The sequence below is a fragment of the Oncorhynchus gorbuscha genome, linkage group LG14 (assembly GCF_021184085.1).
Source record: "Oncorhynchus gorbuscha isolate QuinsamMale2020 ecotype Even-year linkage group LG14, OgorEven_v1.0, whole genome shotgun sequence".
Taxonomy (NCBI): domain Eukaryota; kingdom Metazoa; phylum Chordata; class Actinopteri; order Salmoniformes; family Salmonidae; genus Oncorhynchus; species Oncorhynchus gorbuscha.
Window position 1 is genome coordinate 33,878,063 of NC_060186.1, and position 16,510 is coordinate 33,894,572.

General features: G+C 44.0%; 1 protein-coding gene across 1 annotated transcript in view; it reads left to right on the plus strand.

The window, feature by feature from the left end:
• The first annotated feature begins 294 nt into the window (after nucleotides 1-294).
• Nucleotides 295-16,510, plus strand: part of masp1 (MBL associated serine protease 1) — a 93,891-nt gene continuing 77,675 nt past the window's right edge. The window contains exons 1-4 of the mRNA XM_046297842.1: nucleotides 295-453; nucleotides 842-1,070; nucleotides 8,399-8,576; nucleotides 8,944-9,075. Coding sequence (XP_046153798.1) covers nucleotides 428-453; nucleotides 842-1,070; nucleotides 8,399-8,576; nucleotides 8,944-9,075 — 565 coding nt within the window. The 5' untranslated portion in view covers nucleotides 295-427. The remainder of the gene's footprint in view (nucleotides 454-841; nucleotides 1,071-8,398; nucleotides 8,577-8,943; nucleotides 9,076-16,510) is intronic.

Genomic DNA, 16,510 nt, shown 5'->3' on the forward strand with positions numbered 1-16,510 from the left:
GTGTTAGCTGCCTAAGGTAATTTATAGGCTTTAGGTCAACGGGCTAAAACAATGGTGCCTAAAATCCTGGATTAATCCAGTCATCACAAATATATACTATCCAAACAAAGCCAGTGCAAATACTAGACATCGAAGATAAAGCAAAACAAAAACAATGCAGGTCCTTCCACCCTGGAATCTTGTAAATGCAATCGTATTTGAAGGAAGATGTATAGTCTTATTTAAAGCAATAGACTACTGCCTCTGCTGGAAGTGGAATATTGGTTACACAACTGCCGTGTTGTCCCAATCTCCAGCTGATCCCATTCTGAATGTTGCGCGTGCGGTTGGTAGAAATGACGTGCACACTGGTTGGGGAAGTGTGTTCGTGTTTGTGCAGGGATGTCTTGTTCAAAGAAGCTCAGCTGTTTCGCACAGTAAGCGTATCATGGCTGCAACTTCGGCAATGATGGGGTAGGTGTAGGCTAGTATATACTTTTCAAATTGTCCTCTGTAACCCACAGTAGCAATAACCTAAAATGTTTATGGGATTGTTATTGTTGTGGTTTGTTTTAAATGAATAACTGCTTATTCTGTCGCTGCATGGGGGGGGGGTTGTGAATTTAAAATTGCTGTATCGAACGAGCTTTGTGATTTAGCCTACTTTAGTCTTAAAACTAGGATACACATTTTGTTGGGGGAAACGATCAGAAATAACCTTTAAGAAAAATATACCCAAAAACGAAAGTTTTTCCATCTATGTCATAGTCATTTGAGTTGCGATTTACTTTCCATTGTGACAATTCGTTTTTATTATAAAATGTCGATAAAGATAGATTTATCATAATACCTCTCTCTCCAGAGTATTACCGTTCCTGTTAGACCTACTGTCCATGGTCCCCGCTGGAGCTCAGGTAATTTGTCTGAGTGACATGTATGGCACGATCAACTCCCCGAACTTTCCAGAACCCTACCCTAAAGAGTCCGAGGTCCGCTGGAACATAAGCGTTCCCGACGGGTTCCAAATCAGACTTTACTTCCTGCACTTCGACCTAGAACCCTCCTACCTCTGTGAGTACGACTATGTCAAGGTAAGTGAATCGTGACTGCGTATGTGTGTGGCCAGCCATTCACACGGAGAAAATGCCTCGAAAAGGGACACATTTCACATGTCCCACCTGGATTTAGTTCAGTCAATTCAATTAGGAATGTAAATTAAAATTCAACTCTCATGACAAACATTTTTATTCTTGGAAGAGCTTTTTTTGTAATAGATTTGCCTGCCTGGCACAATAGACCCTGGCATATTGCCAAACTATTTGGCATTAGTTTGTCCCTGAGAAGGTGCATGGGTTTAGCCAGCCAAAGATGTCAGTGTGCCAGCATGGGCCAGTGTAATATGCTATGCCAGTGAAGAGAATGATAATGGATGATGTGCCAGGCGGCACTGGCACGGGAGCCTGGTCGGAGCTGGTGCCAGTTCGGGTTGGTTTGCCAGGCTTTGGTACCCGACCCATCTCTTGATTTCTAGGAACCAGAGTTATGCCAGAATGGTTGGAATTCTGAACAGGGTTTAGCATGGCAACATCACAAGCAGCATGGAACTGTAGTGTGGAGTGCTCTTATTGCAGCAAAGCATTCGGGGGAAATGCTCCTGTCCTCTGCTGTGTCTGACACAGTATCTTCGGCCATGATCCTATTCTACCCTTTTCCCAAAATGTGCTCATGAACACTCCCCGAAGTGTGCTCTTGTATACTTTATGATCTGTCGTAAAACTGTGTGCATTAACTCCACCTGGAAAATGCACTCCATTCGCCTTTTGTAGTCACTATAGCACCCTTTATTTCCTGTGTAATTTGGCAATATTGGAATTAGGCCACGGCAGTTTGTAAAAGAAAGAGCAATGGCATATTTAATCACATTTCTGTAGGTGTGGGCAGAATGTTTCGATATTTTGCAGTGACCTTTTCAAACTAAACATAGCAAGTGCCTGTCAACTCCAATTGTATGTCACATACGCCGAATACATTGGGTGTCGACCTTAAAGTTAAATGCTTACTTACAGCCCTTAACCAACAATGCACTTTTGAGAAAAGGAAGCTTGGCCCCAGTTATGTACTGGCCGTACGCACTACCCTCTGTAGTGCCTTGCGGTCGGGCGCTGAGCAGTTGCCATACCAGCTGTATAACTTTTTGAGGATCTGAGTACCCATGGCAAATCTTTTCAGTCTCCTGAGGGGGAATAGGCATTGTTGTGCCCTCTTCACGACTGTCTTGGTGTGTTTGGACCATGATGGTTTGTTGGTGATGTGGACACCAAGGAACTTGACTCTCTCAATGTGCTCCACTATAGCCCTGTTGATGAGAATGGGGGCGTGCTCGGTCCTCCTTTTCCTGTAGTCCACAATCTCCTTTGTCTTGATCATGTTAAGGGAGAGGTTGTTATCCTGGCTCCACACGGCCAGTTCTCTGACCTCCTCCCTATAGGCTGTCTCATTGTTGTCACTGTTGTGTCGTCGGCAAACTTAAGGATGGTGTTGAAGTCGTGCCTGGCCATGCAGTCATGGGTGAACAGGGAGTACAGGAGAGGACTGAGCACGCACTCCTGAGGGGGCCCCCATGTTGAGGATCAGCATGGCAGATGTGTTGTTACCTACCCTGTCCACACATTCTTCAAGATTGATTGTATATTGGAAACCATTTAAAAGTAGACTACAGCCCACATTTATATGCAAACAATGAATTGTTTTGATATTTTGTTTATCTATAGAATTTTGTGTTTTTATGTCCTGTCTTGGTATAGACTCAGAGATTAAATGGGTTTATGATGTTGCGCTCCTATTGCACAGCAATACTGTAGCCTACATGTACTGTCAAATATTTTACATACTACCAGTCTATCTACTGTGTTTGCAGAATGTTTTTAAAAAGTATTCAGTAATTTATGGATTCTGAAATAGAAAACAATGGCACATTCTGTCAGCACAACGTTTGACTGAAAACATGTTTTACATTTACTTTTTCCCCAGCCTGAATATGCTGGACTGCCCGCAAGTTCTGAAACATTGCCTAGGCTACTCAAAACAAATTAAAATTACAGTAGAGTAGTAACATACATACATCTAAGTTAAATAAACACTTTCTTGATGCACTGCCTATGGGATCATTCACACCCCGTGACTTTTTAACATTTTGTTCTGTTACAGCCTGAATTTAAAATTGATTACATTTAGAATATTTGGGGTCACTGGCCTACAAACAATAACACATAATGTCAAAGTGGAATTGTTTTAATTTTTTTAAACAAGTTAATAAAAAATGTAAAGCTGTAATGAGTAATAAACCTCTTTGTTATAGCAATCCTAAATGGGTTCAGAAGTAGAAATGTGCTTAACAAGTCAAATTATGTTGCATAGACTCACACTGTGTGCAATAATAATGTTTACCATGATTTATGAATGACTACCTCATCTCTGTACCCTACAAATAAAATCATATGTAAGGTCCCTCAGTCAAGTAGTGAATTTCAAACACAGATTCAACCACAAAGACTGGAGTTTTTACAATCCCTTGCAAAGAAGGGCACCTATTAGTAGATGGGTAAATATACAAAAAGCAGGCATCGAATATCCCTTTTTAGCATGGTGAAGTTATTAATTACACTTTGGATTGGTGTATCAATACACCAAGTCACTTCAAATCTACAGGTGTCCTTTCTAACTCAGTTGCCGGAGAGGAAGGAAACTGCTTTGGGATTTCACCGTGAGGCCAATGGTGACTTTAAAACAGCTCAGAGTTTAATGTCTGTGATAGAAAACTGAAGATGGATTAACATTGAACAAAAATATAAATGCAAAATAACAATTTAAAAGATTTTACTACATTTCAGTTCATATAAGAAAATCAGTCAATTGAAATAAACTAATTAGGCCCTAATCTATGGACTTCACATGACTGGGAATACAGATATTGCTCTGTTGGTTAGATACCCTATAAAATAGGTAGGGGCGTGGATCAGAAAATTAGTCCGTATCTGGTGTGACCACCATTTATGTCATGCAGCGCGACATGTCTCCTTCGCATAGAGTTGATCAAGATGTTGATTGTGACCTGTGGAATGTTGTTCCACTCCTCATCAATGGCTGTGTGAAGTTGCTGGATATTGGCGGGAACAACCTTTCGTACACATCGATCCAGAGCATCCCAAACGTGCTCAATGGGTGACATTTCTGGTGCATTTCTGAATGCAGGGCATGGAAGAACTGTGACATTTTCAGCTTCCAGGAATTGTGTACAGATCCTTGAGACATGAGGCGGTACATTATCATACTGAAATATGAGGTGATGGCGGCAGGTGAATGACACAATGGGCCTCAGCATCTCGTCATGGTATCTCTGTGCGTTCAAATTGCTATAGATCAATTGTGTTCGTTGTCCGTAGCTTATGCCTGCCCATACGATAACCACACCACCACTCTGTTCACAATGTTGCATCAGCAAACTGCTCGCCGATACGATGCTATACACACTGTCTGCCATCTGCCAGGTACAGTTGAAACCGGGATACATCCGTGAAGAGCACACTTCTCCAGCGGGCCAGTCATCATCGAAGATGAGCATTTTCCCACTAAAGTCAGTTAGGATGCCAAACTGCAGTCAGGTCAAGACCCTGGTGAGGACAACAAGCACGCAGATGAGCTTCCCTGAGATGGTTTCTGACAGTTTGCATAAATTCTTTGGTGGTGAAAACCCACAATTTCATTAATTTCAAGAATCCAGATGTGGAGGTGTGTTTACATGTGGTCTGCAGTTGCGAGGTCAGTTGGACAAACTGTCAACTTCTCTAAAACGATGTTGGATGCGTCTTATAGTAGAGAAATGATCATTTAATTATCTGGAAACAGCTCTGGTGGACATTCGTGTAGTCGGAATATCAATTGCATGCTCCCTCATCTTGAAACATCTATGACATTGTGTTGTGTGACAATTGCACATTTTAGAGTGGCCTTTTATTGTCCCCAATTAAAGGTGCACCTGTGCAATATGTCTCAGGCTGTGCAATATGCCTCAGGCTGTTTAATCAGCTTCTTGATATGTCACACTTGCCAGGTGGATGGATTATCTTGAAAAAGAGAAATGCACATTAACAGGGATGTAAAAATCTTTGCATAAGTTTTAGAGAAATAAGCTTTTTGTGAGTATGGAACATTTCTGGGATATGTTTTTTCAGCTCATTAAACATGTTGCGCTTATATTTTTGTTCGGTGTTGTTACATCACCATACTAACCTAATTGACAGAGTGAAAAGGAAGCCAGTACAGAACAAAAATATTCCAACAAGGCACTCAAGTAATACTGCAAAAAATGTGGCACAGCAATTTACTTTTTTGTAAGTCGCTCTGGATAAGAGCGTCTGCTAAATGACTTAAATGTAAATGTAAATGTTCTGAAATAGAAAGTGGTATGTTTGGTGCAAATCCAATACAACACATTACTGAATACCACTTTCCATATTTTCAAGCATAGTGGTGGCTGAATCCTGTTATGGGTATGATTGCAATCATTAAGGACTGTGGAATTTTTCAGTATTAAAAAAATAAACGTAATGGAGCAGAGGCAAAATCCTAGAGGAAAACCTATTTAAGTCTGTTTTCCACCAGACACTAGGAGATGAATTCACCTTCAGCAGAACAATAACCTAAATCACAAGGCCACATTTACAGTGGAGTTGCTTACCATGAAGAATCTTCCCAAGTGGCCAAGTTACAGTTTTTACTTAAATCTGCTTGAAAATCCTGTGGCAAAACTTGAAAATGGTTGTCTAGCAATAACAAACAATCAATTTGACAGATTGAATAATTCTGTAAAGAATAATGGGCAAATATTGTACAATCCAGGTGTGCAAATCGCTGTATTTAATTTTCAATACATTTACAACCATTTCTAAAAACATGATTTCACTTTTTCATTATGGGGTATTGTATGTAAATAGGTGAGGTTTGTTTTTATATTTAATCCATTTTGAGTTCAGGCTGTAACACATCACAATGTGGAATAAGTCAAGGGGTATGAATACTTTCTGAAGGCACTGTATTTACATAGCCCCAATGAAATGAGAGATGCGTATGGTAATTTGTTGTATGGCTACCTCAGAAATATGAACCCATCACTGCCAGAAAAGGTGAGGAATTTATTCTGCAATGGTTATAAAAATGAAATATATAGGAAATAAATTCCTTTGTTTTTGTTCTTCTCGGTAACGACAAATGGCAGCATCTTATGTTTTTATGAAGGGTGTCATCATATTTCCCATTTGCACAAAATACTTACCTGTTTGCAGTACAGTACTTCAACCACTGTCTAATGTTTTCTTGGAGGAAAGAACATTTTCAAGAAGCACCAATCAAATGCTTTTCAATGCATAAGGAAGTGAAGGGTAGAGAATTGGAACACAACCAGAGTGTCATTACATCCCCTATGAGAACCAGAAAATAGCTGAGAGAGAGTTGCAAATTGTATGGATAATTCTTCTGCAGAGCCAATCTCCCGCTGGGGGTAAACAAGTTACACCAATGTTGAGCGTGTGTGTGTGTGTGTGTGGGGGGCAGGTCAGGGTGCTGGTGTCCTGCCGATGGTGTTATTTGCTCACCCCGGCAGTTCTACAATCTAAGGTAGATGCCCTCAATCTCACACAAATCATCAAGGAACCCACCAGGTACAACCCTAAATCTGTAAACAAGGGCACCCTCATAGACGTTATCCTGACCAACTGGCCCTCCAAATACACCTCCGCTGTCTTCAATCAGGATCCCAGCGATCACTGCCTCATTGCCTGTATCCGCTACGGGTCCACAGTCAAACGACCACCCCTAATCACTGTCAAACGCTCCCTAAAACACTTCTGTGAGCAGGCCTTTCTATTTGACCTGGCCCGGGTATCCTGGAAGGATATTGACCTCATCCCGTCAGTTGAGGATGCCTGGTCATTCTTTAAAAGTAACTTCCTCACCATCTTAGATAAGCATGCTCCGTTCAAAAATGCAGAAATGCAGAATTCACAGCTCATCAATAAGTTCCATTGTGAGGCGTCTGCTTGAATTCCACCACCTTGTCCAGACCCCCACCCCCTGGGGTGCAGAATGCATAGTGATCCTTGTGCATACACACACACTCGGACGCTCGCATACATAACACTACAAGATGTACTGTATATGTCTGATGCTGATCTGTGAATGTGTGTGCCTGTGTGTTTGTGAATGTATGCTTGCACGTTTACATCGGAGTGAATAAGCACACGAGAAGTGCTTTATAATATCTGTGGTATAATTGTGATTTTTTCTTTGCTTGTAGTTGTAGAAATGTTCTAGTGTTGTGTGGTATTGGGACTGTGGCCAGTGTGGCTATACAAAAGTGTCTCTTAATCTCCCACATGCTGCTCTGTTGTAGCTGTGGTTAACCGAACGTTCAATGACACACTCAGTGTAAACATGCTATCAGAGACCCAGATAAGACTGGTGTTCTAAAAAGTGTTTATGCGTACATCAGTTTCACCAGACAGACAGACAGGCAGGCAGGCAGGCAGGCAGGCAGGCAGGCAGGCAGGCAGGCAGGCAGGCAGGCAGGCAGGCAGGCAGGCAGGCAGGCAGGCAGGCAGGCAGGCAGGCAGGCAGGCAGGCAGGCAGGCAGGCAGGCAGGCAGGCAGGCAGGCAGGCAGGCAGGCAGGCAGGCAGGCAGGCAGGCAGGCAGGCAGGCAGGCAGGCAGGCAGGCAGGCAGGCAGGCAGGCAGGCAGGCAGGCAGGCAGGCAGGCAGGCAGGCAGGCAGGCAGGCAGGCAGGCAGGCAGGCAGGCAGGCAGGCAGGCAGGCAGGCAGGCAGGCAGGCAGGCAGGCAGGCAGGCAGGCAGGCAGGCAGGCAGGCAGGCAGGCAGGCAGGCAGGCAGGCAGGCAGGCAGGCAGGCAGGCAGGCAGGCAGGCAGGCAGGCAGGCAGGCAGGCAGGCAGGCAGGCAGGCAGGCAGGCAGGCAGGCAGGCAGGCAGGCAGGCAGGCAGACAGACAGACAGACAGACAGACAGACAGACAGACAGACAGACAGACAGACAGACAGACAGACAGACAGACAGACAGACATGGTGAGAAACGGGGGAGATATTTGGAATGGATTAATTAGTGGACAAAAAGGCCATTTTATCGGTAAATCATTAGAAAACCTCAACAAAAACATTCCATTAAAACATTCCAACATTAACCTGAAATGCGATTTATGAAAAGCTTTACATGAGAAAATCAAGTCAATAGCTGATAAAGGTGTCAATTCATGTCAATGCCATGTACTGTAGGCCTACATATTTTTGTGTGTATCTGCATATGTGCAGCTGTATGTGACTTTGTGCTCACACGTCCATTCTACTCTTTCTCTGCAGGTGGAGGCTAATGGAGAGGAGCTGGCAGTGTTCTGTGGGCGCGAGGACAGTGACACAGAGCAGGTCCCAGGAGAGCAGGTCATCAGCTCCCCTCGGAGCTCCTTCAGTGTCTCCTTCCGGTCCGACTTCTCCAATGAGGAACGCTTCTTGGGCTTCGAGTCCCACTACAGCGCTGTCGGTGAGCGGCCTGTACTGTCACTTCCATTCATTGTTAGCTAATGGTCGCTAAAGTTAGCTGAAGATGGTGGTGGCTGTTTAAAGGAAACCGGACCATGGGTGACAGTCTTTTATGACCCATAGACTAGTTTTAGGGTGAGGAACCATCTAACATTGTTAATCAGTGTTCTTCAATACTGGGCCAGGCTAGACCCATGGGTTGTTCAGGCTTTTGTTCTAGCCCAGGGCCAATATGATATAATAGTTAATAAAAGTTCATTTGTATTCTATTTTAACACAGCTAATCAATGGTTAGGTGATTAGTTGAATCAGGTATGTTAGTGCAGGGCTTGAGTAAAAAGTCTCCCTCTTTCTCTCTTTCTCTCTAGATGTGGATGAGTGTAGGGACAGGAACGATGAAGATCTGGCCTGTGACCATTTCTGCCACAACTACATCGGTGGCTACTACTGCTCCTGTCGCTATGGCTACCTGCTGCATTCTGACAACAGGACATGTCGAGGTATTGTTTACCTTCTCCCCAAACTCATAGCCAGAGGTTCTAGGATTTTTATCTTTGCAAAGTACAGTTGGAGACACTAAAGAGTTCATTTTTTATGACACGCTCTCACTAGGAGACGATAGAGCACTGTGTTACACACACGACCTAACTGTATTTGTGAATAACTGTCAATTATGATGCATTATATATTGAAGATTCCCCATTCCACGCCCTTTTTTGAGTGCATTCCAACCTCCTTCCCTACATGCCAACTGTTTTTGATGTTGAAATTTGTATTGTGTGTCGGCAATACATTTTGGGGGGGGGAAACAAAGTGTTTAGCAGCGAAATATGAATGTATTTATGAAGGCAGTACGATTCCAATGTATTGGCCTATCGGATCTTTCCCCCAATGTGTTAACAGCAAAAACCACGTGGAATCTAATCTTTGAATAACATTTATTGCACATTCATAAACTCAGCAAAAAAAGAAACATCACTTTTTCAGGACCCTGTCTTTCAAAGATAAATCGTAAAAATCCAAATAACTTCACAGATCATCAATGTAAAGGGTTTAAACACTGTTTCCCATGCTTGTTCAATGAACCATAAAACATGTAATGAACATGCACCTGTGGAACGGTCATTAAGACACTTAACAGCTTACAGACGGTAGGCAATTAAGGTCACAGATATGAAAACTTAGGACACTAAAGAGGCCTTTCTGCCCAGGGTCCTTGCTCATCTGCGTGAACGTGCCTTTAGGCATGCTACAAGGAGGCATGAGAACTGCAGATGTGGCCAGGGCAATAAATTGCAATGTCCGTAATGTGAGACGCCTAAGACAGCGCTACAGGACGGACAGCTGATCATCTTCGCAGTGGCAGATCACGTGTAACAACATCTGCACAGGATTGGTACATCGGAACATCACACCTGCGGGACAGATGGCAACAACAACTGCCCGAGTTACACCAGGAACGCACAATCCCTCCATCAGTGCTGAGAGTGGCTGGACTGAGGGCATGTAGGCCTGTTGTAAGGCAGGACCTCACCAGACATCACCGGCAACAGTGTTGCCTATGGGCACAAACTCATCGTCGCTGGACCAGACAGGACTGGCAAAAAGTGCTCTTCTCTGACGAGTCACGGTTTTGTCTTACCAGGAGTGATGGTCGGATTTGTGTTTATCTTCGAAGGAATGAGCGTTACACTGAGGCCTGTACTCTGGAGCGGGATCGATTTGAAGGTGGAGGGTCCGTCATGGTCTGGTGTGATGTGTCACAGCATCATCAGACTGAGCTTGTCATTTCAGGCAATCTCAATGCTGTGCGTTACAGGGAAAGACATCCTCCTCCCTCATGTGGTACCCTTCCTGCAGGATCATCCTGACATGACCCTCCAGCGTGACTTTGCCACCAGCCATACAGCTCGTTATTTGCGTGATTTCCTGCAAAACAGGAATGTCAGTGTTCTGCCGTGGCCAGCGAGGAGCCCGGATCTCAATCCCATTGAGCACGTCTGGGACCTGTTTGATCAGAGGGTGAGGGCTAGGGCCATTCCCCCCAGAAATGTCTGGGAACTCTTGGTGGAAGAGTGGGGTAACATCTCACAGCAAGAACAGGCACATCTAGTATAGTCCATGAGGAGAAGATGCACTGCAGTACTTAATGTAACTGGTGGCCAAACCAGATACTGACTGTTACTTTTCTGTAATGTTGACCCCCTTTGTTCAGGGACATATTATTCAATTTATGTTAGTCACATGTCTGTGGAACCTGTTCAGTTTGTTTCAGTTGTTAAATCTTGTTATGTTCATACAAATATTTACACATTAAATCAAAGTTTATTTGTCACGTGCGCCGAATACAACAGGTGTAGATCTTACAGTGAAATGCTTACTTACAGGCTCTAACCAATAGTGCAAAAAAAGTGTTAGGTGAACAATAGGTATGTAAAGAAATAAAACAACAGTAAAAAGACAGGCTATATACAGTAGCGAGGCTACATACAGACACCTGTCAGTCAGGCTGATTGAGGAAGTATGTACATGTAGATATGGTTAAAGTAACTATGCATATATGATGAACAAAGTAATATTTGCATAAAAGATGAGTCGGCGGGTGGTGGATGGCGGGACACAATGCAGATAGCCCGGTTAGCCAACGTGCGGGAGCACTGGTTGGTCGGCCCAATAGAGGTAGTTTGCACGTTAATATATATCGATGTTGCAGCTGTAGGACCTTCTGAGGATCTCAGGACCCATGGCAAATCCTTTTAGTTTCCTGAGGGGGAATAGGTTTTGTTGTGCCCTCTTCACGACTGTCTTGGTGTGTTTGGACCATTCTAGTTTGTTGTTGATATGGACACAGAGGAACTTGAAGCTCTCAACCTGCTCCACTACAGCCCCGTTGATGAGAATGGGTGCGTGCTCGGTCCTCCTTTTCCTGTAGTACACAATCATCTCCTTAGTCTTGGCTATGTTGAGTGATAGATTGTTATTCTGGCACCACGTGGCCAGGTCCCTGACCTCCTCCCTATAGGCTGTCTCGTTGTTGTCTGTGATCAGGCCTACCGCTGTTGTGTCGTCTGCAAACTTAGTGATGGTGTTAGAGTCGTCCCTGACCATTCTAACTACCCTCACCACCTGGGGGCAGCCCGTCAGGAAGTCCAAGATCCAGTTGCAGAGGGAGGTGTTTAGTCCCATGATCCTTAGCTTAGAGATATATATATATATATATATGCCATTTAGCAGACGCTTTTATCCAAAGCGACTTACAGTCATGTGTGCATACATTCTACGTATGGGTGGTCCCGGGAATGAGCTTTGAGGGTACTATGGTGTTGAACGCTGAGCTGTAGTCAATGAATTGCATTCTCACATAAGAGTTCCTTTTGTGCAGGTGTGAAAGGGCAGTGTGGAGTGCAACATAGATTGCATCATCTGTGGATCTGTTTGGGCGGTATGCAAATTGGAGGGGGTCAGGGGTTTCAAATCAAATCAAATTGTATTTGTCACATACACATGGTTAGCAGATGTTAATGCGAGTGGAGCGAAATGCTTGTGCTTCTAGTTCTGACAATAAGCAGTAATAACCAACCAGTAATCTAGCTAACAATTCCAAAACTACTACCTTATAGACACAAGTGTAAAGGGATAAAGAATATGTAGATAAAGATACAGTGCCTTGCGAAAGTATTCGGCCCCCTTGAACTTTGCAAACTTTTGCCACATTTCAGGCTTCAAACATAAAGATATAAAACTGTATTTTTTTGTGAAGAAACAACAACAAGTGGGACACAATCATGAAGTGGAACGACATTTATTGGATATTTCAAACTTTTTTAACAAATCAAAAACTGAAAAATTGGGCGTGCAAAATTATTATTAATTATTATTATTAATTACTGTTTAACAGTCTGATGGCCTTGAGATAGAATCTGTTTTTCAGTCTCTCGGTCCCAGCTTTGATGCACCTGTACTGACCTCGCCTTCTGGATGATAGCGGGGTGAACAGGCAGTGGCTCGGGTGGTTGTTGTCCTTGATGATCTTTATGGCCTTCCTGTGACATCGGGTGGTGTAGGTGTCCTGGAGGGCAGGTAGTTTGCCCCCGGTGATGCGTTGTGCAGACCTCACTACCCTCTGGAGAGCCTTACGGTTGTGGGCGGAGCAGTTGCCGTACCAGGCGGTGATACAGCCCGACAGGATGCTCTCGATTGTGCATCTGTAGAAGTTTGTGAGTGCTTTTGGTGACAAGCCAAATTTCTTCAGCCTCCTGAGGTTGAAGAGGCGCTGCTGCGCCTTCTTCACGATGCTGTCTGTGTGGGTGGACCAATTCAGTTTGTCTGTGATGTGCACGCCGAGGAACTTAAAACTTACTACCCTCTCCACTACTGTTCCATCTCCACTACTGTTCCATTGATGTGGATAGGGGTGTGTTCCCTCTGCTGTTTCCTGAAGTCCACAATCATCTCCTTAGTTTTGTTGACGTTGAGTGTGAGGTTATTTTCCTGACACCACACTCCGAGGGCCCTCACCTCCTCCCTGTAGGCCGTCTCGTCGTTGTTGGTAATCAAGCCTACCACTTTTGTGTCGTCCGCATGGGATGATGGTGTTGATGTGAGCCATTACCAACCTTTCAAAGCACTTCATGGCTACGGATGTGAGTGCTACATGTCGGTAGTCATTTAGGCAGGTTTACTTTGTGTTCTTCGGCACTATGGTGGTCTGCTTGAAACATGTTGGTATTACAGACTCAATCAGGGACATGTTGAATATGTCAGGAAGACACCTGCCAGTTAGTCAGCACATGCCCGGAGCACACGTCCTGGTAATCCGTCTGGCTCCGCAACCTTGTGTATGTTGACCTGTTTAAAGGTCTTACTCACGTCGGCTACTAAGAGCGTGATCAAACAAACGTCCGGAACAGCTGATGCTCTCATGCATGCCTCAGTGTTGCTTGCCTCGAAGCGAGCATAGAAGTGATTTAGCTCGTCTGGTAGGCTTGTGTTACTGGGCAGCTCACATCTAGTGGAAGGCATAGGAACTGCAAATTGAGTCCTAAGTCAATGGATACTGTAATGGTATTGAATAGAAAACTACAAAACAACAACAAAAAAACTCACAGAAAAATCAAGGTATATACGCAGAGTCAGGGTATATGTAATGTATGGGCCGCCTGGCTCGTTGCGAACTAATTTGACAGAATTTTACGTAATTATGCCATAACATTGAAGGTTGTGTAATGTAACAGGAATATTTAGACACACGTTAGATAAAATACGGAATGATTCCATATTACACTGAAATAATAAACGTTTTGTTTTCGAAATTATAGTTTCCGGATTCGACCATATTAATGACAAAAGGCTCATACTTCTGTGTGTTATTATGTTATACTTAAGTCTATGATTTTATATTTGATAGATCAGTCTCACTGAGCGATAGTAGGCAGCAGCAGGCTGGTAAGCATTCATTCAAACAGCACTTTCGTGCATTTTGCCAGCAGCTCTTCTCAATTCTTCAAGCATTGAGCTGTTTATGACTTCAGGCCTATCAACTCCCGAGATTAGGCTGGTGTAACCGATGTGAAATGGCTAGCTAGTTAGCGGGGTGCGCGCTAATAGCGTTTCAAACGTCACTCGCTCTGAGACTTGGAGTAGTTGTTCCCCTTGCACTGCAAGGGCCGCGGATTTTGTGGAGTGATGGGTAACGAAGCTTCGAGGGTGGTTGTTGTCGATGTGTTCCTGGTTCAAGCTCAGGTAGGGGCGAGGAGAGGGACAAAAGCTATACTGTTACACTGGCAATACTAAAGTGCCTATAAGAACATCCAATAGTCAAATGTATATGAAATACAAATGGTATAGAGAGAAAGAGTCCTATAAATACTATATTAACTACAACCTAAAACCTCTTACCTTAGAATATTGAAGTCTCATGTTAAAAGGAACCACCAGCTTTCATATGTTCTCATGTTCTGAGCAAGCTACTCAATACTGCCCCTGAGGCATAAGAAGTTAAAATTAAATAAAATGTTATGTTACATGCTTCTTAAACAACAGGTGTAGACTAACAGTGAAATGCTTACTTATGTCCCAACAATACAGAGAAAAAAAACGATAGAAATAATATAAAAAAATAAGTGGGGTTAAGTGCCTCGCAGAGATTTTCGCAGAGATTTTTTTCACCTAGTCAGCTTGGGGATACGACCCAGCAACCTTTCAGTTAATGGCTCAACGCTCTTAACCGCTACCTGCCGCTAGGCTACTGGCCACCTGCCACCTAGTAAGGATAACTTGGCTATATACACGGGGTACCAGTATTGAGTCGATGTGCAGGAGTACGAAATAATTGAGGTAGATATGTACATATACTGTAGGTAGGAATAAAGTGACTAATCAACAGGATAGACAAACAGTAACAGCAGCGCATTTGATGAGTCAAAGGCTCAAATGCAGATAGTCTGGGTAGCTATTTGTTAACTATTTAACTAACTATTCAGGAGTCTTTTGGTTTGGGGTAGAAGCTGTTCAGGGTCCTGTTGGTTCCAGACTCGGTGCATTTGTACCGCTTGCCGTGCGGTACCAGAGATAACACTATGAAGTGGGTGGCTGGAGTCTTGGACAATTTTTATGGCCTTCCTCTTTTTTTAAATTTTTATTTTACCTTTATTTAACCAGGCAAGTCAGTTAAGAACAAATTCTTATTTTCAATGACGGCCTAGGAACAGTGGGTTGACTGCCTGTTCAGGGGCAGAACGACAGATTAGTACCTTGTCAGCTCGGGGGTTTGAACTTGCAACCTTCCGGTTCCTAGTCCAACTCTCTAACCACTAGGCTACTCTGACACCGCCTGGTCTCGCTGGGAGCTCAACCCCAGTGATGTACTGGGCCGTACGCACTACCCTCTGTAGCGCCTTGTTGTCGGATGCCAAGCATTTACCATACCAAGTGGTGATGCAGCCAATCAAGATTTTCTCAATGGTGCAGCTGTAGAACCTTTTGATATGGATGTTGGCTTGCTCGGCCCTCTTTTTCCTGTAGTCCACGATCAGCTCTTTTGTCTTACTAGCCTGTTGTGAGCCATGACTAGCCTGTCAAAGCATGTCATGGCTACAGATTTGAGTGCTGCAGGGAAATAGTCATTTAAACAGGTTACATTGGTGATCTTGGGCACAGGGACTATGGTGGTCTGCTTGAAACATGTAGGTATCACAGACTGGGTCAGGTAGAGTTTGAAAATATCAGGAAAGACACTTGCCAGCTGGTCAGCGCATGCTCTAAGTTCACGTTCTGGTAATCCGTCTGGCCCTGCAGCCCTGTGAATGTTAACCTGTTCAATGGTATTACATCGGCTACGCAGAGTGATCACACAATCGTCCGGAACAGCTGGTGCTCTAATGCATACTTCAGTGTTGCTAGCCTCAAAGCAAGCATACATGGTATTTAGTTTTAGATAGGTTCGCGTCACTGGCCTAGTTTGCAAGCCCTGCCACAACTGACGAGTGTCAGATCCAGTGTAGTAAGATTCAATCTTTGTCCTTTATTGATGCTTTGCCTGTTTGATGGTTCGTCATAGGGCATAGTGGGATTTCTTAGTGTCCGGATTAGTTCCAGTTCCTTGAAAGTGGTAGCTCTAGCCTTTTGGTGCATCGATGGCCTCGTTCCCACAGTGACTGTAGGTATATACCCCAACCAGAAGCTATAGATTACAGGCAACATCCGCACTGAGCAAATGGGTAGAGCTGCCGCTTTCAAGGAGCAGGAGTCTAACCCGGAAGCTTATAAGAAATCCCACTCTGCCCCCCGACGAACTAAGATTGAATCGTACTAGACTGGCTCCGACGCTCGTCGGATGTGGCAGGGCTTGCAAACTATTACAGACAACAAAGGGAAGCACAGCCGCTAGCTGTCCAGTGACACGAGCCTTCCAGACGAGCTAAACGCCTTCAATGC